Source organism: Lepidochelys kempii, chromosome 5 (assembly GCF_965140265.1).
Source record: "Lepidochelys kempii isolate rLepKem1 chromosome 5, rLepKem1.hap2, whole genome shotgun sequence".
Lineage (NCBI taxonomy): Eukaryota > Metazoa > Chordata > Testudines > Cheloniidae > Lepidochelys > Lepidochelys kempii.
In genome coordinates this window covers 91,484,956-91,511,398 of record NC_133260.1, presented here as the reverse complement: position 1 = coordinate 91,511,398, position 26,443 = coordinate 91,484,956, and the positions used below count along the sequence as shown (strand labels likewise).

The window sequence follows — 26,443 nt, the reverse complement described above, 5'->3', positions numbered from 1 at the left end:
AACATTTCACTGGAGGCTGGTGTGCAAACTCTCCAACTGGGGAAGGAAAAATAAAGTTCCAACTACAGGTCTCTTCGCATCCTTTCTTCAGGTCTTGCTTTATTTCCAAAAAACCCCACCAACCAACTCAAAACCAGAACAAATCAACTCAAACTACTGGGTAATAGACACCAAACAACTTTCCAGCTCAGCCAACTTGGAGGAGACAGGCCACACCCATCCCCTATGACAGCCCCCTCTGTACCAGCTTTCCTTTTTCTTTTATAATCCCATCAGACCACCTAAACTGATGGGAACCTGGTAATCCTTTACATGCTGAAGGCACCTTTATAATTTGGCACTCTCATAACATGCTCTAAGAATCTGGAAACAAAAATCTTGACAATTGCAACAGAAGAGAAATTCTGTAATAATACTGAGGCCCAGGACAACATGGGGAGCATCTTATGCCTGCACAGACTTCAGTGGGACAGCGTACAGGCTTAAGAGTCTTCCTGCATACAACATACACAGAATTGGAATCATAACTATTAGCTTTCCTCTCGTGTTCAGTTTTCCTTAAGGGTAATGAAGCATTCCATGTTCAGTATTTATTGGTTGCAGACCTATAAAAAAGTTTCTTTTCTTGAAGCACAAATAATTCCTCTAGCTGTTTAAGGTAATAATGTTTGGCACTATCACTCAATCAAGATAACAAGTGCCTTTTAATACTTCACCAAAATTAGTTTTAAGTCCTGTTAACTGAGGATCAATTAGGACCTCTAGTGTCATTTTGATTATTCAAATAGTAAAACATACAAAAAAATTTAGACAAGAAATAGTGTCAATAACTATGATTACATTTCTATTCTTCATGAACACATTACAGGACTGTAATTTTTTGAGAATTCAAGTGGTAAAGTGTTATGGAAGCAGCTACACTCTACCACGCCCCTTCTTACCAATTCCACTCTTCAAATGCCCATGACATGCCCCACCCTCTCCACTTACACCAGTAGTGGGTGTGTTGGTCAGGTGAAGCTAGTGTAGGAGGCAGCAAAGCATTCCCCTATTCAAGGGAAATTTTCTAATGTCTATTTCTGGCTGTTTTTAAAACTACTTAGCCCCGCGTACCTTACAAGACTGGGAAACCTGGTCCACAATCTCAGACAGCTGCAGCGGCACAGGAGCTAGCAAACAGAGCTGTAAACAGGGGAGTATGAGTGGGAGTTTGAAAGGGGAGTTTGTCTTTTGGTGCTTGTGTTTTGCTGTGGGTGGTGGTGTTTTGGTGTGGTTTGTGTTTCCCAGATTAACAGGATTTAGGTGGCAAGGCTATGACAGATACAGAGGTAGCAGTGGGAGTGACCCATGTAGCGGAAGACACAATGAAGATGACTGGATGTGGAAGCTGTGGTATGTACATAATCCTGGAGGGGGTACCTGGTAAGAGTTTTGTCTGCATGAAATGCCGTCTGATAGAGCTGATGGAGGAAAAGATCCGAGGTTTGGAGATGCAGGTGGAAAGTCTGAGAGAGTTTAGGAAGGGATTTGAGCAGATTATGGAGCAAAGACATGAAGTATCTGAAGGGAAAAGCTCAGACTTGCAGATGGAAGCAGGACTGGGGAATTCTGAGGGGAGACTGGGTGAGGAAAATGGTCAGTGGAAGCATGTGACCAAAAGAACCAGGCAGAGGAAAAAAGACAGGCTAGTGAAGAAGAAAGAGCTTAAGAATAGGTATGTAGAGTTGGAAAATGAAGAAGGGGCTCAGCAGGTAGTCACTGAAGGTGGAAGGGCAAGGAAGAAGAGAAGAGCGGCTAGTCCTATAGGAAAAGTGGAACAGTTAATGGAGATTACACCAAATATGAGCCCCAGGAGGATACAGGATGGGTTAAAGAGGATTACAAGGGAGAATAGGAATGGAAAGAACTTGCAGCCAGAGGGAACAGGTGACAGACTGGAGAATAGCACCGTCACTAGGAAAAGACAGGTCTATGTGATTGGGGACTTTTTACTGAGAAGAATAGATAGGCCTGTAACCAGAGCTGATCCAGAGAATAGGAGGGTGTGCTGTCTTCCAGGTGCTAAGATACGGGATGTAGACCTGAGGTTGAAAAGGATTCTAAAGGGAGCGGGAAAGAATCCCCTAATTATCCTTCATGTGGGAACAAATGATACGGCTAGATTCTCGCTGGAAAGTATTAAAGGAGACTATGCTAGGCTGGGGAAGACGCTTAAGGAAATTGAGGCTCAGGTGATCTTTAGTGGGATTCTGCCTGTTCCTAGAGAAGGGCAACAAAGGTGTGACAAGATTATGACTATCAACAGATGGCTTAGGCAGTGGTGCTATAAGGAGGGCTTTGGGATGTATGGCCACTGGGAGGCATTCATGGATAGAGGACAGTTCTCTCAGGATGGACTTCATCTGAGTAGGGAAGGAAATAGACTTCTAGGATGGAGGCTGGCACAACTGATTAAGAGAGCTTTAAACTAGGAATTAGGGGGAGATAGCGTGGAGATTACCTGGACATCTCCCAACCAGAATTTAGCATTGAGAGGGAAGAAAATGAAGTAAGAGTGGATACAGCCGTGGGTAGGAGGAAGGGCAGTGCAGATACAAGTCTAATAGGTTAAACTGGTAGTAAAATGACTGTGCCTAATAGGGTACAAAATGTGAGTGAAGCCAAAGATCAAAAATTAAGATATTTTTACACTAATGTGAGGAGCCTAGGTAACAAAATGGAGGAACTAGAGCTACTGGTGCAGGAAGTGAAACCGGATATTACAGGGGTAACAGAAACCTGGTGGAATAGTCGTCATGACTGGACTATAGGTATTGAAGCGTATGTGCTGTTTAGGAAAGACCGAAATAAAGGTAAAGGTGGGGGAGTAGCACTGTATATCAATGATGAGATAGAATGTAAAGAAATAAGAAGCGATGAAATGGATATGACTGAGTCCGTCTGGGCAAAAATTAAATTGGGGAAGAAAACTATTAGAGCCTCCCCTGGGATAGTGCTTGGGGTGTGCTATAGACCGCCGGGATCTAATTTGGATATGGATAGAGCCCTCTTTAATGTTTTTAATGAAGTAAATACTAATGGAAACTGTGTGATCATGGGAGACTAACTTTCCAGATATAGACTGGAGGACGAGTGCTAGTAATAATAATAGGGCTCAGATTTTCCTAGATGCGATAGCTGATGGATTCCTTCAGCAAGTAGTTGCTGAACCGACTAGAGGGGATGCCATTTTAGATTTGGTTTTGGTGAGTAGTGAGGACCTCATAGAAGAAATGGTTGTAGGCGATAATCTTGACTCAAGTGATCATGAGCTAATTCAGTTCAAACTGAACGGAAGGATTAATAAAAATAAATCTGCAGCTAGGGTTTTTGATTTCAAAAGGGCTGACTTTCAAAAATGAAGGAAATTAGTTCGGGAAGTGGATTGGACTGAAGAATTTATGGATCTAAAGGTAGAGGAGGCCTGGGATAATTTTAAATCAAAGCTGCAGAAGCTATCGGAAGCCTGCATCCCAAATAAGGGGAAAAAATTCATAGGCAGGAGTGGTAGACTAAGCTGGATGAGCAAGCATCTCAGAGAGGTGATTAAGAAAAAGCAGAAAGCATATAGGGAGTGGAAGAAGGGAGGGATCAGCAAGGAAAGTTACCTTATTGAGGTCAGAACATGTAGGGATAAAGTGAGACAGGCTAAAAGTCAAGTAGAGTTGGACCTTGCAAAGGGAATTAAAACCAATAGTAAAAGGTTCTATAGTCATATAAATAAAGAAGAAAACAAAGAAAGAAGAAGTGGGACCGCTAAACACTGAGGATGGAGTGGAGGTCAAGGATAATCTAGGCATGGCCCAATATCTAAACAAATACTTTGCCTCAGTCTCTAAAGAGGATCTTAGGGATAATGATAGCATGACAAATGGGAATCAGGATATGGAGGTAGACATTACCATATTTGAGGTAGAAGCGAAACTCAAACAGCTTAATGGGACTAAATTGGGGGGCCCAGATAATCTTCATCCAAGAATATTAAAGGAATTGGCACATGAAATTGCAAGCCCATTAGCAAGAATTTTTAATGAATCTGTAAACTCAGGGGTTGTTCTGTATGATTGGAGAATTGCTAACATAGTTCCTATTTTTAAGAAAGGGAAAAAAAGTGATCCGGGTAATTATAGGCCTGTTAGTTTGACATCTGTAGTATGCAAGGCCTTGGAAAAAATTTTGAAGGAGAAGGTAGTTAAGGACATTGAGGTCAATGGTAAATGGGACAAAATACAACATGGTTTTACAAAAGGTAGATCGTGCCAAACCAACCTGATCTCCTTTTTTGAGAAAGTAACAGATTTTTTAGACAAAGGAAACGCAGTGGATCTAATTTACCTAGATTTTAGTAAGGCGTTTGATACCGTGACACACGAGGAATTATTAGTTAAATTGGAGAAGATGGGGATCAATAGGAAAATTGAAAGGTGGATAAGGAATTGGTTAAAGGGGAGACTACAACGGGTCCTACTGAAAGGTGAACTGTCAGGCTGGAGGGAGGTTACCAGTGGAGTTCCTCAAGGATCGGTTTTGGGACCAATCTTAATCTTTTTATTACTGACCTTGGCACAAAAAGTGGAAGTGTGCTAATAAAGTTTGTGGATGATACAAAGCTGGGAGGTATTGCCAATTTAGAGAAGGATAGGGATACCCTACAGGAGGACCTGGATGACCTTGTAAACTGGAGTAATAGTAATAGGATGAAATTTAATAGTGAGAAGTGTAAGGTCATGCATTTAGGGATTAATAACAAGAATTTTAGTTATAAGCTGGGGACACATCAATTAGAACTAACGGAGGAGGAAAAGGACCTTGGAGTATTGGTTGATCATAGGATGACTATGAGCCGCCAATGCGATATGGCTGTGAAAAAAGCTAATGTGGTCTTGGGATGCATCAGGAGAGGTATTTCTAGTAGGGATAAGGAGGTTTTAGTACCATTATACAAGGCACTGGTGAGACCTCACCTGGAATACTGTGTGCAGTTCTGGTCTCCCATGTTTAAGAAGAATGAATTCAGACTGGATCAGGTACAGAGAAGGGCTACTAGGATGATCCAAGGAATGGAAATCTTGTCTTATGAAAGGAGACTCAGGGAGCTTGGCATGTTTAGCCTAACTAAAAGAAGGTTGAAGGGAGATATGATTGCTCTCTATAAATATATCAGAGGGATAAATACCAGAGAGGGAGAAGAATTATTTAAGTTCAGTACCAATGTGGACACAAGAACAAATGGATATAAACTGGCCACCAGGAAATTTAGACTAGAAATTAGACGAAGGTTTTTAACTATCAGAGGAGTGAAGTTTTGGAATAGCGTTCCGAGGGAAGCAGTGGGGGCAAAAGATCTATCTGGCTTTAAGATTAAACTCGATAAGTTTATGGAGGAGATGGTATGATGGGATAACATGGTTTTGGTAATTAAATATTCATGGTAAATAGGCCCAATGGCCTGTGATGGGATATTAGATGGGGTGGGATCAGAGTTACCCAGGAAAGAATTTTCTGTAGTATCTGGCTGATGATGAATCTTGCCCATATGCTCAGGGTTTAGCTGATGGCCATATTTGGGGTCGGGAAGTAATTTTCCTCCAGGGCAGATTGGAAGAGGCCCTGGAGGTTTTTTGCCTCTCTCTGTAGCATGGGGCACGGGTCACTTGCTGGAGGATTCTCTGCTCCTTGAAGTCTTTAAACTATGATTTGAGGACTTCAGTAGCACAGATATAGGTGTGAGGTTTTTTTTGTTTTTTTTTGTAGGAGTGGTGGGTGAAATTCTGTGGCCTGCGTTGTGCAGGAGGTCAGACTAGATGATCATAATGGTCCCTTCTGACCTAAATATCTATGAATCTATGAATTAATGAAGCCTAACAACTAACTTTATTTGTGACCTGGGAAGTCAACCCCCTCTAGGGCCAAGATAAAATGCAAACTCAGTGATGTCTCAGATGCAATCTTAAACAAAAAATGCAATCAATACAAATGATGTTGAATTACATGTGGTTGTTTTCTAGTGTGCACCATGGGGACTAATCTGGAACCACAAAAGCTATATCATTCATAGCCACAAATTCAATTCAAAATGCAATCCCACAAAGAGCTTTATCCTCTTGGCTATCAAACTCAACTAGAAATATTTTAATCAACATTTGTTGCTAATGAATTTGAGATAGAAGTGATGCAACTGTGAAGGGAAAATTATTATGCAGTTTGTAATTTCCACATTATCAAAAATTCCTTTTTATTTCATTTCCAGACAAAAATTCTTTGTAATATTACTTAGGCCTACTGTGCATGCTCAAGATAATTAAATGATTTCTCTAAGGCTCCCTTTGCCAAAATACATGTGGTATAGAGCAGGATACTTCAATCTCAAAATATAAACTCCATTTTGTATGATGAATTTGAGAGCAAAAACATGCCATGCCCAGGAAAGGTGCTTCAACAAGGTGTAAAGGACTATCACGGAGAATTGTTTGCAGTGCTGTTGTTGCCACCATGTTGGGCCCAGGATACTAGAGAGACAAGGTGGGTGAGGTAACATCTTTTACTGGACCAACTTCTGTTTAAGCTTTCAAGCTTACCCATATCTCTTCTTCTTACCCGTTTCTCTTATTACTGAGAAGTAATCTAGACCACAATCTGAGGCCATCAGTTCCATAGGACAGGGCCAACAGTTGAGAGGCAACAGACTTCCTACTGAAGGTTCCTAGGGGTGAGGTATGTATGACTGAAGGCTGGAGTGGAGTTTTCTAGTGGAGCACATGGCAGAGAGAGGTCTATTTGAGAGAAGGATGCTGCTCTAGCTAAGGTGGGGGCTGACAACTTCCATATGTAAGGAGGATATGCAAGAGGATGAGAGCAGGAGGAACTATCCTAACAAAAAGAAAAGGAGTACTTGTGGCACCTTAGAGACTAACCAATTTATTTGAGCATAAGCTTTCGTGAGCTACAGCTCACTTCATCGGATGCATACTGTGGAAAGTGTAGAAGATCTTTTTATATACACACAAAGCATGAAAAAATACCTCCTCCCACCCCACTCTCCTGCTGCTAATAGCTTATCTAAAGTGATCACTCTCCTTACGATAAGAAAAGGAGTACTTGTGGCACCTTAGAGACTAACCAATTTATTAGAGCATAAGCTTTCGTGAGCTACAGCTCACTTCCTCAGATGCATATCGTGGAAACTGCAGCAGGCTTTATATATACACAGAGAATATGAAACAATACCTATTCCCACCCCACTGTCCTGCTGGTAATAGCTTATCTAAAGTGATCATCAGGTGGGCCATTTCCAGCACAAATCCAGGTTTTCTCACCCTCCACCCCCCCACACAAATTCACTCTCCTGCTGGTGATAGCCCATCCAAAGTGACAACTCTTTACACAATGTGCATGACAATCAAGTTGGGCTATTTCCTGCACAAATCCAGGTTCTCTCACATCCCCCCCACCCCCATACACACACAAACTCACTCTCCTGCTGGTAATAGCTCATCCAAACTGACCACTCTTCAAGTTAAAATCCAAGTTAAACCAGAACATCTGGGGGGGGGGGGGGGTAGGAAAAAACAAGAGGAAACAGGCTACCTTGCATAATGACTTAGCCACTCCAAGTCTCTATTTAAGCCTAAATTAATAGTATCCAATTTGCAAATGAATTCCAATTCAGCAGTTTCTCGCTGGAGTCTGGATTTGAAGTTTTTTTGTTTTAAGATAGCGACCTTCATGTCTGTGATCGCGTGACCAGAGAGATTGAAGTGTTCTCCGACTGGTTTATGAATGTTATAATTCTTGACATCTGATTTGTGTCCATTTATTCTTTTACGTAGAGACTGTCCAGTTTGACCAATGTACATGGCAGAGGGGCATTGCTGGCACCAGCAGGACAGTGGGGTGGGAATAGGTATTGTTTCATATTCTCTGTGTATATATAAAGCCTGCTGCAGTTTCCACGATATGCATCTGAGGAAGTGAGCTGTAGCTCACGAAAGCTTATGCTCTAATAAATTGGTTAGTCTCTAAGGTGCCACAAGTACTCCTTTTCTTTTTGCGAATACAGACTAACACGGCTGTTACTCTGAAACCTCTCCTTACAATGTGTATGATAATCAAGTTGGGCCATTTTCAGCACAAATCCAGGTTCTCTCACACACACACACCCCCCAACACACACAAACCTACTCTCCTGCTGGTAATAGTCAGTGGTGTCTGACTTCCTGAGGAAACTACAATCCATCGGTGATCTTTCTGATAACACCATCCTGGCCACTATGGATGTAGAAGCCCTTTACACCAACATTCCACACAAAGATGGACTACAAGCCATCAAGAACACTATCCCCGATAATGTCACGGCTAACCTGGTGGCTGAGCTTTGTGACTTTGTCCTCACCCATAACTATTTTACATTTGGGGACAATGTATACCTTCAGATCAGCGGCACTGCTATGGGTACCCGCATGGCCCCACAGTATGCCAACATTTTTATGGCTGACTTAGAACAACGCTTCCTCAGCTCTCGTCCCTAACGCCCCTACTCTACTTGCACTATATTGATGACATCTTCATCATCTGGACCCATGAAAAAGAAGCCCTTGAGGAATTCCACCATGATTTCAACAATTTCCATCCCACCATCAACCTCAGCCTGGTCCAGTCCACACAAGAGATCCACTTCCTGGACACTACAGTGCTAATAAATGATGGTCACATAAACACCACCCTATACCGGAAACATACTGACCGCTATTCCTACCTACATGCCTCCAGCTTTCACCCTGACCACACCACACGATCCATCGTCTACAGCCAAGCTCTGCGATACAACCGCGTTTGCTCCAACCCCTCAGACAGAGACAAACACCTACAAGGTCTCTATCAAGCATTCTTACAACTACAATACCCACCTGCGGAAGTGAAGAAACAGATTGATAGAGCCAGAAGAGTTCCCAGAAGTCTCCTACTACAGGACAGGCCTAACAAAGAAAATAACAGAACGCCACTAGCCATCACCTTCAGCCCCCAACTAAAACCCCTCCAATGCATTATTACGGATCTACAACCTACCCTGAAGGATGACCCAACACTCTCACAAATCTTGGGAGACAGGCCAGTCCTTGCCGACAGACAGCCCCCCAACCTGAAGCAAATACTCACCAGCAACCACATACCACACAACAGAACCACTAACCCAGGAACCTATCCTTGCAACAAAGCCCGTTGCCAACTGTGCCCACATATCTATTCAGGGGACACCATCACAGGGCCTAATAACATCAGCCACACTATCAGAGGCTCATATGCCATCATGTGCCAGCAATGCCCCTCTGCCATGTACATTGGTCAAACTGGACAGTCTCTACGTAAAAGAATAAATAGACAAATCAGATGTCAAGAATTATAACATTCAGAAACCAGTCGGAGAACACTTCAATCTCTCTGGTCACGCGATTACAGACATGAAAGTTGTGATATTACAACAAAAAAACTTCAAATCCAGACTCCAGCGAGAAACTGTTGAATTGGAATTCATTTGCAAATTTGATACAATTAACTTAGGCTTGAATAGAGACTGGGAGTGGCTAAGTCATTATGCAAGGTAACCTATTTCCCCTTGTTTTTTCCTCGCCCCCTCCCCCGACGTTCTTGTTGAACCCTGGATATGTGCTGGAAATGGCCCACCTTGATTATCATACACATTGTAAGGAGAGTGATCACTTTAGATAAGCTATTAGCAGCAGGAGAGTGGGGTAGGAGGAGGTATTTTTTCATGCTTTGTGTGTATAAAAAGATCTTCTACACTTTCCACAGTATGCATCTGATGAAGTGAGCTGTAGCTCACGAAAGCTTATGCTCAAATAAATTGGTTAGTCTCTAAGGTGCCACAAGTACTCCTTTTCTTTTTGCGAATACAGACTAACACGGCTGTTACTCTGAAACCTACCCTAACAAAAAACACTGACAAACCACAGACTCACCATAAGGGGTGAGATCTGACAAGACTTGTTTGTTTTTTTCAAAGATTTGTAACCACTGAGTGTTTTAAAAGTAAAGTTTCTGTGGTTAAGACATTTCTTTGCTAAGTCTGTGTTCCTTTCTCACCTGCAATGTGTCCCAGAAGGAATTAAACTAGAAGGCTGGAGTGCCCACAGCCTAAGTGAAGCTCTGAGGGAACATGTGTAAGCAGCAACTCGAGAGGGACTCAGTAGGTCTTAGACACGGATTTCTGGGGTCTAGGGCAGCAGGGTGGGGGTGCCCCACATCCCAGAGAAAGGTAACAGAATGTCTGATCCTGGGAGTCTGGCCTATAGACCTTGAGCTAGAAACAGTGAATACACTCTACTCAGATGCAATTGGCTTGGAAGCACGTGGGACTCCGAAATTGGGACCATATGCCACAGACTGGTACCCAGACAATGGGGAAGCTGTAACAGGTAGTAACATTTTGAAAACAGTTATGGTACCGAATATCAACAGTATGCTTAAAACAATCAATATTTCCACTGAAGAGAGTTTCGAAGAATAATCTGGCTGTGAAAACTTCTTGTAGGATAAAACAATAGAGAAGAGAGTTTTTGGCACTTCTGGTAATATTGATTTTTTTTTTCATTTACATTTTCAAGAGTAACTAGTGATTTTTGGGGCACAACCTGAGATACCTTAAAGGAGTTTAATTTTCAGAAGGCTGATAAACAGCACTGTCTGAAGTCAGGACTTTTTCTGAAAATCAGGCACCCCCAAACTGATGCACTTAAAGTCAGTAGTGATATTTGAACATTTAGAGACAAAAATTTAAGAACATTATGGACTAAAATCTTATGGGGGAAAAGAATACAGACAACTGCATCATTTAATTTAGAAAAGCTGGTTTCAGCAAATATATAATTTTAAGAACAGAAGACGACCATTAAAATAATCTAGTTTGTCCTTCTGCATAACACCAGCCACAGAATTTCACCCAGTGATTTCATTTAGAACTGTCTTGTGGTTCAGAACTCCTGCTCACTTTTAAAAATCAGATTCTAAAGCTCTGTCATGGGGTGGATCTACCTGTTTTGGACAACTATGACATTTATTTCAAGCTTTTATGTGCCATAGCCTCAACTGGTATAAATTAGTGTAGCTTCATTGAAGTTAATGGAGACACATCTATTTACATCAGCTGAGGTTCTAGTCCATATACATATGCACCCTTCCACCAACAATCAGCTCTGACCATTTGTTCCACACATTCTATACAAAAATCCGTAAGTGAAACTTTGCATACCCCTGAAGTTATCTTTTTATTGTAATATACATCCACCTGGAACTCTAGGAACAAGTATAAAATATTAAACATATTATAACCAATGTACAAAATATAAAATCCTCTCAAATCAGGACTCTCTCCACACTATAAAAACCCACTCATTCAGTTTTTCCCAAAAAACCTGGGAAAGGAGAGGAGCTTTGCAGAGTGACTTGAAGATCAACAAATTGAGCCTCTGAAACAGCAGTGGGAGAAGCAAGTTCCAGAGTTGAGCTCCCTTCACTGAAAATGCCTAAACCACTTTTCATTTAAATCTGGATGTTAGCTTGAGTGCCTCAAATTACCTCAGTGTCATTGTATCACGTAGGCTTTGTTCTTCACCACGAGGTAACTGCATTCAGTCATCCATACACTTTTATCATTGCCATACAGTGAGACAACACCTCTCCCTGAGTTACAAAGCAAACCCCAAGCTGAGAACCATTTAACACCTTCGCAAAAAGAACAGGAGTACTTGTGGCACCTTAGAGACTAACCAATTTATTTGAGCATGAGCTTTCGTGAGCTACAGCTCACTTCATCGGATGCTGTAGCTCACGAAAGCTCATGCTCAAATAAATTGGTTAGTCTCTAAGGTGCCACAAGTACTCCTGTTCTTTTTGCGAAGACAGACTAACACGGCTGTTACTCTGAAATTTAACACCTTGTTAGCCTATTTTGAAGGTTGTTAGCCAATGTATGTATGTTACACACACAACACATTATGTATTATGCCCATTGTATTATTATAATGCATCTGTGAGTGGGGCTGGGGGTAATCACGCTAAACTGTACTCTGACTATTCTTGCACACTTAAGCTAAGGCGTACATCCTACAATGCCTAGGGATAAGAACAGCTCAGCTCTTGGCTTAAGCAAATACAACTGTCAAAAACTAGATGGACAAGTGTTAAGGCACAATGTTGTGTATGTATGAATAATGTAAATGTATGAATGTTCTCTGTTAGGGAGTACCTTCATGCCTTTTAGCATTCGGAATTTAATATTCAAACGAAAGATCGGAAAGTACAGGGAGGCACCAAAGACAAAACTGGCACAATCTCGCCAAGTAAATTTTAAGCATGGTGAACAGCGTTCTGTAACTTGTAAACAGCCATCTATAAAAGATGGGAAGTTTAAGGGGGCTTTTGGGAAGCACATCTTCTGTGTAAGGTGAACCAAACACATTGCAAGACTGCCTCCTGGGAAGGACCGGTAATGGATTAACTCTGTCTTTCCTGTAGTCTATTGCCTTATCTTTAGCCAATAAATTTGGCTGAGGTTGGTTATTTAGTCTCTTGAACATTCTTAATATTGAACCACAAGTATATTCAATTAGTTGGCTATGCCTTTTTGTCATTTAAAGCTAAATGAAGATAGAAAAGTGCAAGGTTTTAATAGAAATTTTTTTTCTCCACTTTTCTTAACATGCATATCTTGAGAATAGCTATTTTGTAATTAATGGCTGTTTTCATTTGACTCATGCTTTTCTATGTCATTTTAGTTCATTTCAGTTCATCTTCTGATTAGTATTTACTATGTCTAAAACAAAGCATGTGTGTTCTCTTAGTTAAACTGCCTTCCCAATTCCTGGAGTGGGCAGTCAAATTGTCCCGTAACACCCTGTGAGTGCAAGTGTAGAGCAACAGAGTTGTGTTGCTATACATTTTGGGATATGCACCAGATAACTGTGTTGCTTGACACAGTCAGATGCAGAGCCAGTGCAGGTGGTACTCCCTGGGGAATTCTGCACAGGATTGATGTCCCCCACAGATTTCTTTGCTTTCTCGCAGAAAAATGACTCTCTGATGGGGGAAGCAAAAGGAAGCTACAAGTGCGGTCATGTGACCCCGCCCCAGTAGTATGTTTTGGGTGCCCAGGGCAGCTGGTAGAGAGGTAAATCACTTTGGGGCAGAGGGCAGGACTGAGGAAGACCCAGCTGGCGGCTCCTACCCTGCGCTCAGCTGCTAGTCCCGGCTGGGCTGGGAAGAACAGGATTTCCTCTTCCCGTGCACAGCATCCGGAGCTGTGTCTGACCCACCCCCAGATTTCTCCCCCAGCTTAGGAAGCTCTGCAAACACTCCACCCCCATCGCTCCTCAACTGCGGGGAGAGGGATCACTGTACAGGGAGGTGCTTCCCCCATCCGCCCAACCCCTGTGCATCCAAACCCCCTCATACCCAGACCCTCCTGCCGAGCCTCATCCCCCCTGCACGCCGAACTTCCCTGATGAGCCCCACTTCCCCTGCACCTGGACCATCCTGACAAGCCACCTGCACCCCCATCATTCCAAACCTCAACCAGCTGCATCTGGATCCCCATCCCACTGAGCCCCACTCCCCCAGCATCTGGAGCCCACCACTGAGCTCTCCACACCCAGACCCCCACTGCCGAGCTCTATCCCCCCACACCCGGACACCTCTTCTGCTGAGCCCCAACTACCTTCACCTGGACCCCCTCCCCCAGAGTCCCATTACCGTTGCACCCAGAACCCCCTAACAAGCCCCTGTGCATCCAGATCCACTCTACACACGGATCCTCCACTGAGCCACTCACACCCAGATTGCCCCACACAGAACCCTTTAAACCCACACCTGGATCCCCCTACATTAAGCCCCTCCACGCTTGGATCATGCCTTGCTGAGCCTGCCTACCCAGACCTGGTGCACCTGGTCCAGAGGGGCAGGGCTCTGAAGTGTTTTTGAGGCAGGCTGGGTCCTTGCACTGTGTCAGGGTTGAGTGCAGCCTCATCGCTGAGTCTGTGTCCCAGGGGGAAGCTGCACAGTGATCTCCCACCTCTGTGCATCCAGTGTCCTGTGCTCCCCAATGCCATGCTGGAGCCTCTGCATTTATTTGACAAATAAAATGTGCAGAATTTTACAGAATTTTAAAATATTGTGCTAAGAATTTATTTTTTGGTGCAGAATGCCCTCATGAGTAAGGTGGAGGAAGTGACAGCATAGTACATGTGGTCACATACTCATAAATTAGACTATCACAGGTTAACTAACCCTGCAATTTTTTACTTTATGGTTAACATGCACAGAAAACATATGCATAGAATCATTTCAGTTGTTTTAGAGGTTACAGCTAACACACTCGATTGCACTTTTAATCTCCTGAAAAATCTTACAAGACGTTTTCTGTAGAAATTATGTCAGTTATAAATAGAGCAAACACTTAAAATTAAGTAGAATAAATAAAGGCATCCCAAACATAAAAACATTACTGTTTCATTTTATTGAAGAGGTTTATCTTTCTTTAATTACCTCCTGATTTAAATGTACTCTGTTCAAAGGAAAGTAAACCTCAATAAACTTCTAACACATTATATTTATGGTAGTTTTAATGATGTAACTGCAAAATAACTAGAAACTGACAGATTGTAAATATCATTTGCCACTCTGTGGGTTTACATGGACAAAGACTAAATGACCTTTCCAGTGACCTACTGTTCTAATGTGTTTTGTAGCTGCAATTAACTCTACACTCCAGGTCATGCAATTATGTCCTAACCCTTTCTCTGTCTTGCACAATTAAGCAAACATGATGAAAGACATGATTTATATTGTTTCTGTAAATTTTAAATCTTAAGTTTAAGTACTGCATTTTGTAGATAATAAGATGCAGTCCTCCACTGACTGGATCCCCAAAGGGAGGTTGGGGAAGGCAGGCTGTTTCCATCAGAAGGGTGAATTCTCTCCCTCTCATCAGCCTGCAAGAGATCTTGATGGCACAGAAAAAGCATTGAGCACTAGTCAGGAAGACACTGAACTTTTGTGGCCTCTCACCTTGCTGACTACTTCTTTATTCAATCCTCATTCTCTTCCTTTTCTGTTTCTGTCTTTTTGGACATTGCTATTACTGTTAATATTATGGTCATGCCTAGTGACCCCAACTGAAATCAAGGCCACATCGTGGTTGGCACTATACAAACATATAAAGAAACAGTCTCTAAATGTAATATTTAAATAGATATGGCAGAATTATCCAATGGAGCACATTGCCTTTGTTCCCTCTACACTCACTCTTGATCAGCTCATGCACAGGATTCACTGTGGTTGGTATCTGAATCAATGGGAATATATTAGGCAACCTCCTGTTTTAATAGACTATTCAGTACTGTTGGGGACACTGAAGCACAGTTCTGCTTCATCTCTATTTGATGTCCATTCCCAGCAAGTCACCAATTTTTGTCAGGCCAAGTAGTTGCTTAAGAGAGATATCACTGCAGATGTATCCCAGTACTACATCAAATTCACTCTCCCTAAAACTGAATATACCGTTTCTCCTTATCACTCTTTTCTACCTCCCTTCACCACCACTCTAGACAGCTTTGCTATCCCTCCTGCCTCTCATGCTTGGAACCCATATGTAATAGCCTTTGATTTCTCCCTTTGTCCATTCTTCTGCTAAGTCTTTTTACTTAAGTGTACCAAGTCCACCCTTCCTCTTCACTGTTCCCACTGCTAAAACCCTCGCCCACAACTTGGTGTACTCTCACCTTGCCAATATAGCATTCTTCCTGACCTGCTCTTTTACATCTCTCCCTTCTCCAGTCTATTCACAATCACACTGCTAAAGCCATCTTCTGCTCCTGACACTCCTTATTGTTTACACTCTCTACTTTATGCCTTCTATCAAGCTGCCCCCTAGAACAGTTTCCCATTCCCTGGGGACCTATCACTCCTCTTCTCCTTCCAAATAGTCTCCCCTCCCCCAATAATCCTTCTTTCCTTTTCCTAATCTCTCCTTGTTGTCAATGACCTGACCTGGCATTCTTGGTCTCATCCACCTCAAACTGTAACCACTTTGAGCCAGCTACGAGGAAGGTTTTATATTGCTTCTGCAGACCCATACTGTAGACCAGTGGTTCCCAAACTTGTTCCGCCGCTTATGCAGGGAAAGCCCCTGGCGGGCCGAACCGGTTTGTTTACCTGCCGCGTCCGCAGGTTCGGCCGATCGTGGCTCCCAGTGGCCATGGTTCGCTGCTCCAGGCCAATGGGAGCTGCTGGAAGTGGCGGCCAGTAAGTCACTCGGCCCGTGCACCTTCCAGTGGCTCCCATTGGCCTCGAGCAGCGAACCGCGGCCACTAGGAGCCACGATCGGCCGAACCTGCGGACGCGGCAGGTAAACAAACCGGCCCGGCCTGCCAGGGGCTTCCCCTGCACAAGCGGCGGAACAAGTTTGGGAACCACTGCTGTAGAATATTGCGTATTGATGAGCCATGGAACTGTTTAAAGGCATGAACAGGTCGGTGGCATGCACAAACTGACCATTGGTCTGACCACTTCAAATTGCAGTTAAGAAAAGCCTGTCCTTCCACTACCTGTCTTCAGTTCCTCTCTACCTCAGCAAAATACATGCATTCTCCAAATAAGAGAAGGGAGGGACAGTTTGAATCGGAGAGGCAATAATAATCAGAGAATACCAGTCGCTTTTAAGTTTGCCTCCTTTGTTCCTTCATAAAACTAGCTTCAGATTCCACTGTAAATTTAGCAAACAACTGAAATCTTCAGTTAGCGGTTTGGTAATAGCAAACTGGTAAAAAATTAAAAGACCAGCCCTCTTGAAATCATTGCCTTCACCTCAGGTATCTAACATGTCTAGTCAGAGGATAATCCTGTTACTATTCGCAAAAAGAACAGGAGTACTTGTGGCACCTTAGAGACTAACCAATTTATTTGAGCATGAGCTTTTGTGAGCTACAGCTCACTTCATCGGATGCATTCAGAAAGCTTATGATCAAATAAATTGGTTAGTCTCCAAGGTGCCACTAGTACTCCTTTTCTTTTTGCGAATACAGACTAACACAGCTGCTACTCTGAAACCTGTTACTATTGCAAAAAGCATTTTTTTTTTAAAGCCCAAACACTTTGAGATGCACCATTTTGATAGTTTGAATAGAATTGAAACCTTAGATGAACTACTAAAAACACTGAAAATTACTACAAAACTATTAATAGCCATTATATACTTTTTTTAAAAAATTAAAGGCACCAATCAAAACAAGAGATTAAAAGCAATATTTTGTAACTGCTTTTGCTTAGCAGGTGGACAAAGACCATTAATGGGGAAAAAGATTCTTTGACCCATGATCCATACACATACCTCCTAATAATTTATTGCTTTAAATAATTCCATTGATTGTGAGGCATAGCATACAAATTCCTACAAGAGGAATCTGCAGAGATATTTCATGAAGGAAAATGCACCTCAAAGCTACAGAGTACCAGACCACCAATAAATGCTTTTTCTTCACACATTTATTAACTGTTACTCAAAGTGACATCATTTACATGTCAAATTATACTTCATTGATTGAAACTAGTTATAAGGTTATTGTTACTTTAGGACTGTGTAAGTACTGATTATATTCAAACAAAGTTACTTCTATTGTTTTTATTCTGTTTAAAAATGTTTTATAATACATGAACTAATCGCCACACATACTTCCAAATGAAAACCTCTTCCACTGATTTCCTGTGTAACTGTGGGTAAGACATCACTTAACCCCTGTGTTTCAGTTTGCCCATCTGTAAAATGGTTGTAATTATAAAATACGTCCCTCCCTCACAGGGATACTGCAGGATTTAACAAATTCTAAAGCACTTTGAGACCCTTGAATAAAAACCACTAGGTAAGTAGCAGGTACAGCTTTCACAAAAGCTGTAATTAATGTTAATATATTTTTATTATAATTTCTTTTCATGAAAAAAGTATTGTTTTGGGATAAAGCTTTCCAAAATATTTTCCTTGGAGCTGAAGCTCAAAATGGAAAGTTTGAGGAAACTCCATTTAGAGGTTTCTGAGTTATGGGAAGATATGGGGAGGGAAGAAAGACATTTTCAAATAAAAAGAAATGAAACTAATCAATGAATTCCAGACTTTTCTTAAATTCATTACACAACCTCCAAAACTAGTTTGTGACTAGTAATCCATGCTACAACTGGGGGGGGGGGGGGGGGGGGTGGCGAAGAATTTAAAAGCTAGCCTTTATTTATAATGAGCATACTCAATAAGCGTTTGCTAAGACCATTAGCAAAGTCAGAATAGCATCTCACCCTGTGCGCCCTCATTAAGGGATAGAAGAGCTGCACCCTCCTGCTACAGAGATGGTCAGGCACAGCAGCTGTTACTATGATAGTTTGTTTACAGAAAATGTATTTTACTGAAATACATCCAACAAGATTCTTCAAGTGACTGTCCCAATACCAGGTATAGGGGGGAAAAAATCATTGGGGAGGGGGAGGCGCAGATCAAGTTTCTATATGTTATTGCCACATTTTTGCTGTACTCTGCAGTATTTTTGTTTAAAACAGAAAGCAAGTGTGTGTCTCTCTCTTGCAAAGAGAAACCAGCTCATTGTAAGCCATTGTAATACCATTCTGGCAGCCCAACCTTAGACGGAATTGTCTAGTGTCAAAACGCAAAACAGCAGAATTGTGAAGTTGACTTCCCCCATACTAATTCACTTCAATAAAATATCAATTATAGCACCTCCACTGAACTGTAGAAACATCCATGGGTTTTATCCATTAACACTTCCACACAGATCTCTTACCAAGAGTAAACAATGATTGAAGCATATACTCCCAAAGTGAATTAGCATTACGGAACCAAACCCTCCACTGGGGTAAACTGCCACAGAAGTCAATGGAGCCAGACAAGTTTACACCAACAAATCTGGTTGATAATTACCAATTTGTATTTTTGTTCTCTCAAGCTATCTGATATTCCAGTTTGCTTCAAATGTAGTCATCAGTTAAACCTTTTTTTTTTTTTTTTTACAATGTGAAATAATAAAAACCTTTCAACATTTAATAACGTACATGACACTTGTGACAGTAGGACACATTCTAAACATTTTTAAAACCTTCATTTGTGTAAGCTTTTGCCTGATTTTTTAATGTTTTAGACACTATGGAAATTTATTTCTTTGGAAAGTCAAATGCAATTCATTTGTTTTACCTTGTTACTTTACAGCTTGATTCAATCAACTCATTTTCAATGTCAAGGAGGCTAGAAGGCAGACTGAATTCCAGTGGAGAGGTCAGTCTTTTCAAACGCAGTAAGCCAACACAGAATTTGGCTCCCATCTCTTCCAGTTCTCGTGTCCCTATCTGCAACCCCTATGCATGAAATAAAATATAGATACACTCTATTAGCTTATAACCACATTCCAGTATTTTGTTACATTTTACTTTATTTTGCTCCAAATTAGCTGTGAAATGCAGACAAGAATTTATACATAAATGCTTACAAAGAAGGAATTAAAAAAATTAAAAGGTTAATTTTAATCTTGGATAGAGCAGCCATTTCTAGAAGACTTCAGGATCTCAGAGGTATATTCTGCCCTCTGTGCTGGAGCTTAATTCCCATCAATGCAAATGTGGATTACACTTGGAGCACTGAAGAGAAATCAGATTCTTAAATCACAGTTTATAAGAACAGTTGAATATTAAGTCATTTTTCACAGAAACTGAATTTACAGTATTTAATTTTTAATCTAAAATAATTTTCTTCAGGAAGTTCTGTCAGAATGAAAAGAAATTAGTATATTCCGGGTGTATAAAATTCAGTAAAATACACCAATTTGTTTAAAAACTAATTTACAAAATTTCTTACCAAGAATGAAGGAATAAATAATTCATTCTTAATAATTCATGAATAAGAATGAATAGAAACTATCATACCTAACTCTTTCATAGAGCAGTATTGCACAGTTGCCAAATTCTAAAATTTTTCAGTTCAAAGTTATTGCCACAGTGGATACCCTCTTGATTTCTAGGAAGTGATGGACTCAAAAGTCTGCTTCAGCCAAAGATTGTTTCACATGGATGTTGGAGCAAGCTACAGTTTCGTTGAGGATGCCGGAAAAATAAATGTCTATTCTGCAATCTGATCTTTTGAATTTTTGCAATTGCTATTACATATAATTCTTATAATAATCATTATCGAGTTTCTTTTCAAACCCAGGCTCAGCTGTCTGGAGGTAATTTTGGATGAGTAGAATTTGGGCTAGATGAAGTCTTATACTATATTCCGTTCTTTACAAATGTATATTATTTTTTTCTTTCAGACATAGCATTTAATGTGCTGGATGGATTTTTCTTTGCTATAACTAAGGTGGAGACTGCTTTGGGTGAATAACCCTTTTTACTTCGTTGTTGGCACTCAGATTTCAGGCAGCTGGTTTCAAGATACCAGAGGCCAGGAAGTTTGTCGTCTTTGGCAGAGAAGAATCTTCCTATAATGGCATGTTCACCAGGGGTTCCATTGCCATGTCAAATACTGGAAAACAAAGGTCTCCTAGCCTATTGAAGTAGTATATCTAGGTCATGTGCTCTCCCTCCCACCCCCACTGTTCTCAGACCTTAGAATAGGCTGATGTAAGATATGAGCATCTTCAAGAGCTTAACTTGGGTGCCATTTCTCAGTAGAACACAAGTTAGATGAGGAACATACTTCCTCTGTACTTTTTCTTGGAAGACTTTTGCCTCTTTCTTGTTCTATCAATTGATCTTAATCTGCCAGATGAATCTCATGATTTCCTTCTCATAACGAGAGTGTGGACATTTCTAGAGGCCAGGCATCCCAGATGTTCTCTTTGCCTTCATAGGAAGATGGAAATCTCTCTCATTGCACTGACTCCAAAGAAAAGATTATTGTGCAGGGATTTGATCTTTTTGGTTGGTTTGTAATAAGCATGAAGGGGTTTTCCTTTCTGGATAACGGATTTCTCAGTCTGACTCAACTGTATAGATTTTCCATTTGATTTCTACTCTTTTTTACCTGAGGTCTGATTGAGGCCTTTGGAAGTTAATTTTCCTAAATTTCAGTTTGGCATCCCATACTTTACCTTATGTATCTAAAAAGTATTCTGAAGATTTTTGGTCAGTGGGACTCCTGGATGCCTTATTGTCAACAGGAACCCTAAAAGCATCCCCATCTCAGGACCACAGAAGGTGGTCAGGGAATATTTCGGAACTAATCCATCACAGGTATACTTTTAATTCCTATTTTGTACTAGGTACACAATAGGAATTAATGTACTCTATATGGGCCTACTGAGAAACCTGCTGAGGTGTGTGCTTTGTCAGTAGGCGAAGAGAGCCTGGTTTGGCATGCTGGAATAGGATAATGATACCTCACTCTCTACCTGGTTTGCAGCCTTCTGGTCCGCCTGTTCAACATGGCTGAGGTCTGCTTGCAAACAGGAGAAGCTACTGTGTGGGATGTTTTGGCATTCAGGGGTCATTTACTTTCTAAGCCTGCTTCAGCTTGCCTCTCTGCTTCAGCCTGCAGCAATGTTTGAGGCACTGTGGGAAGGGAAAGAAGATGGAGGAGGCTTCAAGTCATCCACTATTTTCGACTGGTTGTACTTTTTAGCAATATTCAACTGTTGGTTGTTGGGTAATACAAAAAAAGGCATAAGGCAACAGGCTTGTACTGCACTGGAAACACAGGCTGGCCCTGATTTTCTCATCCAGCACTGCTGGGACACTTTTGAAGAAAATAAAATTTTAAAAGACAAGTTCCCAAGTTGTGGGAGGGAGGCAGGAAAGCAGGCAAAATTTAACTACTTTTATTCACTGCTGAACAGCGAACTGCTAAAGTAGCATGAACATATTTGGCTTTATCTGCCTCCTCCTGCTGCCATGGAAGAGAATTCTGGAGGCGACATTACCCAATATCTGGTGTATCACTCTAGACTGTACCAAGAGGAGAGCTCCTCACATCGCAAAAGCTTGCTAATGGTCATGTATCCAAGAAGTCTGTTTTAAAATACTTGAATGTACTGGTAACTGATAAAGTAATTGTTTCCAAATTACAGTAAGAACCATGAATTTCTTCATTTGTAGGTTTAAAATTTCAACCATAAATATTTTTATTTACTTGATTATTATAGTCTTGTTAATATGGACAATCAACAGAACATACACATTACATTTTTAGAATGACAGATCCAAAAGAATAATGAAGGAATCTACATTATATTGTGCAAAACAGTCTATTTCAATATAATGTAAAAAGCCCTATAGCAGGATGTTCATGCACCTTTTTTTAAAAAAACAGACAAGCTGGGTTTTAGAAAGTGCTATCAGTGGAAATGGTAAACTCAATCCACACATAGGGTTTCACTTCATCTAGTTTCTTTACCTTATATTTGCCCTGATCGCAGCCACATAACGTGCTCTCCATTGTGTAGCTCCTTTGTACTCCTATCTCTCTCCAGACAACTACACGTGCTGTTGATTCCTTGGACTTTTCCACTACAAAGCTGCAGCTGCTCATGCTGAATGTTGGGGCAATCTGACTGAGAATCTTAGGAAGAGTCTATAGGATAGTAATTTGAAAAAGACTCAATTTGTTTTTATGAAAATGTGAAACCACAGTATATTAATCAGACAGTTCAGATCTCAAATTCTAGTTTAAAAAAAAATAGGAAGATTTTGCAAAATCCATCCAAAGTAATGTTTTCATTATTTAAAAAGAGCCAAGAACCCCAACTGATTCATTCTTCCCCCACCTTTAAAAATTCCCCGGTAGCGTTTACAACCCTATTATTAAAATAGTGAGAGAGTCAAGTGCATAAAAAATAGAAAGTGAAGTGCCTAGTAGAAAAGATTTGACTCTATGCATGACTAATTTGGTTTTATTGTTGAAGCTGAGCCAAGTGCAAAAGGGAAATGTAATTTAGATTAATATTCAGTTTCAATGTATAGGAAGTTCTAGATTTTAAAATACTATATAGTATTTCTGACATTGATTCAGCAAAAGCACTTAACTTTAAGCATGTGAATACATTCAAATTCAATAGAACTATTCACAGACTTCAGTGTGTATGTACGTTTCAATTGTTTGCTAGATTGAGGCCCAACACACTTAACTATGTGCATTTAATTTTAATCTTTGAAGTCAGTGCAAGTTTACCATTAGTGCTTTGCCGAACAGGGATAGGCTGAAAGTTAGCCATATGTGTAAGCATTTGGGCTTGATCCAAAGCACCACCGAAGTCAATGGGAGTCTTTCCATAGACGTCAATAAGCTCTGGATCAGGCTTATGTTGAACTGGGGCTTTATTTGAAAAATGTGTCTTTAAATTAATTCCTCTATTTTTCACGGGTACAGCACATCAATTTGATATGGACTTGGTGACCTATTCAGATGATATCATTCGTAATGTTCTAACCAAATAAACTACAAGCAATAGTCAAAATTGCCAGAGTAAAAAGTTATATGTACAAAGGCTCTATTATGAAGAGACTATTCAGCAACATTTCAGCCCAGCACACTAAAGCACTGAGTACATTATATAAACAAACTGCCTTGGGATTATACCACTTGGGAAATAATATTGGTGTAGAATTTATTTAAACAAGAATACTGGAGAGTGATTCTCATATATGATTTGAAAATCGTACCTAATAGTAGAATAGCTTTTCAAATATCAGGTGATCTCCTAAGGCATCTGTTCATAAAAATAAGAAAACTGGGAGCAGCTGTATTAAATTATGCCAGAGATAACCACTCACCCCACAAACCTCAACTGTTAAATTTAAAATATGAGGTTTTGGTGTACATATAAGTGCTAAACAGCATTTGGTAACTTCAATTCTTCAGTAGCTGGAAAATATTACACTTATTTCAGCTGTTCACTTGCAGGTCTCTCTCTCTTTGACCCTGATCCTTCACTCTTGGAAAGTTCATAGAAATGATTTCACTTCAGTCAAAAATATGTTGCTACATGTGACAGATGCAAAAAAGTTATACGTTTTCAACTTATTTTAATTTGTTTGGCCATATGATAGGACTACTCTCTCCATTTCTAGCAATATGGACACACTGCACTTCTATAAAAATTCTGTACCCGTTTTAATTAGCAAATGGTTCAAGTGCTGATATAGACTCAGGGCAGACATTTCAGCCCTCGTCAAAAAACTCAAAAGGCTGGTCTATAATACTTACATTGTTACTAAAACTGGTGCAAATATCTGAAATTTCATAGTGTAGACAAGATTTAAGTGATTGAAGTGGATAATGAAATTGTAAATAATCAGAGACACTTAAAAAATTGTAAGGGAAACAATCCAGTAGCATTTGGGGGTCTTTTTATGTCTGAGCAACAAAAAGCATGCATAACTGTTTGCACTTGTTAGATTCATAACTAGCTATTTGCATGTACAGTCACCTGATCAGTGAGCACACCTGTAAAGAAAAAAGTAGGTATGCAAACAGGTGCAGATATTGGGCCTCCTTAAAAAAAAGTCATCCTCAAAGTAAAAAGAAAAAAACAACTGTATATATTTGTGATTGCCACAAGGTGGCAGTGAAACTACACAATAAGACACTTATTTTGTAGGAAAGATTGTTTTACAGTCACTGTGACTATGCAAAAAAAAAGTTATTTTGAACTCTTAATTTAAAAATCCTTATCAAACAGATTTATGCAGTAATAATGCACTGGAAAAATATTACACTGCAAAAATTACATTAAAACATTATGGTTGCAAATTCAAGCACTCAAAAATTAGGAAATGCCAGAATTAAGGCTACCCATGCAAACGTAATACAGCCCCCTTGCGTGCATGCAGTATGAAACAGTCTAATTACATGATCATAAACGACTTTTTCCACAGGACCTCTGCCTCTTTCAGTGCACAAGATGAATGGTGCTCATGTAATGAGCAACTATTCAGTGTTCCCAGTCTCCTTGCCCAGACAGTGCCAGTATTCCACTTGGCTCCTAGTTGGGTCTCAGTCTCCTCCAATCCACTGGGTCCTAGTCCCAGTCTCCTCTCACCCAGCTCCCAGTCAGATTCTCATTACCCAGCCAACTGTAGACTCCCTCCACCCCAACTCCTAGTTTTCCCCTCATATCCTAACCCTGACAGTCTCCAGTCCCAACCCCCACCCCTCCCCAGACTCCTTATTCCAATCTATGTCCTCCCCTTCCCCGCAATCTCCCACCAGGTTTAGCTCTTGCTCCCTCTGCATTCAGATCAGGTGCCTCTTCCACACTGCCTAGGTGTCAGCAGGAGGGGCACAGAGCCAGAGAGTTTCCCGGCTCTCTGTTCCAGGGTCTGGACCTGGCACAGGCTGCAGCAACCGAGAGTCGCAATTACAGAGACAGTTCTGCTAATCTCCTCACAGCCCCAGCCTGGAGCAGGCTTAGTGCTCATGGAATCTTCTGGGAATTTAGCTGTGAACCTCTAGCAAGTCTTTGTTAAGCATGTGCAAATTGCACTCTTTCAGAGATTTATAACTTGGGCAGATTTTTAGGGGGATCAGCAAAGTCACATCCTTGACACAAAGGGCTTCTCCCAACTAATTTCAAGACTCCACTCCTGTTTAGGAGTTTCTTTAAAAAAAAAAAAAGGGGGGGGGGCGGCTAGCAAATTTAGTATCAGCAGAATATATTTTCCCTAGCTTCATTATCAAAAATGGCTCAACTCTTTAGTCTGAAATTTTCCAAAATAATTAAGACCGAGGCAGAGATCCTCATGGAAAATTTCAGATCGAATGGGCAAAGTTTTGTAAGCAAGTGAAAACAGGATCTAACAATGGGAAGTGTTTGGCAGCCTTAATAATAGGCAATGCTACTAGCCTTGCCTGTAATAATTGATCTAAATCCATCAATTAAGTGAATAATAAAGAGTATGACAAAAGTGTTTGCTATATGAAAGTGATATTGAAGCGTTCATGATTCTGTTCATAGTTTAACATTTTTCAAAAAAATCTAGAAAAGTATTGCTTAGTTAGTTCAGTTAATAATAATGTTTTGAAAAGCTGAATTACTTCTACCTTTCACTTTTGTTTAATGAAATAGACAATTTTTTTGTCTTGTTTAATTAGAAGAATAAAGATAAAACACTCAGCTATGTCAAATGAAGGATTATTTAATTGTTATTTTGTGACAGTTGACTCTCTTGTCTACATCCCTCCTTCTCAGAGCGTGTTTTTCTTTGTTTCCCCTTCCTGGCTACATGACAGTAATCTAATCCAACTGTCTGGCACTCCCTGACATATAAAGAGTATTCCTCTGACTAGCACAGGTTAAGTATCACAACATAACTGATTACTTTGTCCAAATACCTCCCTAGATTCCAGAAT

The 26,443-nt window shown here is 40.7% G+C and overlaps 1 protein-coding gene across 7 annotated transcripts in view; it reads right to left on the bottom strand.

The window, feature by feature from the left end:
• The window catches only part of AGTPBP1 (ATP/GTP binding carboxypeptidase 1), a 152,696-nt gene that overhangs the window by 23,769 nt on the left and 102,484 nt on the right, over positions 1-26,443 (bottom strand). For 4 of the 7 annotated variants that reach the window (XM_073345029.1, XM_073345030.1, XM_073345031.1 and 1 more), the window contains 2 exons: positions 22,490-22,666; positions 19,298-19,458 (listed from right to left, as the gene is read on the bottom strand). In XM_073345029.1, coding sequence (XP_073201130.1) covers positions 19,298-19,458; positions 22,490-22,666 — 338 coding nt within the window. Of the gene's footprint in view, positions 1-19,297; positions 19,459-22,489; positions 22,667-26,443 lie in introns of those variants that run through there. The other 3 variants (XM_073345032.1, XM_073345036.1, XM_073345035.1) reach the window with 3 other exon arrangements.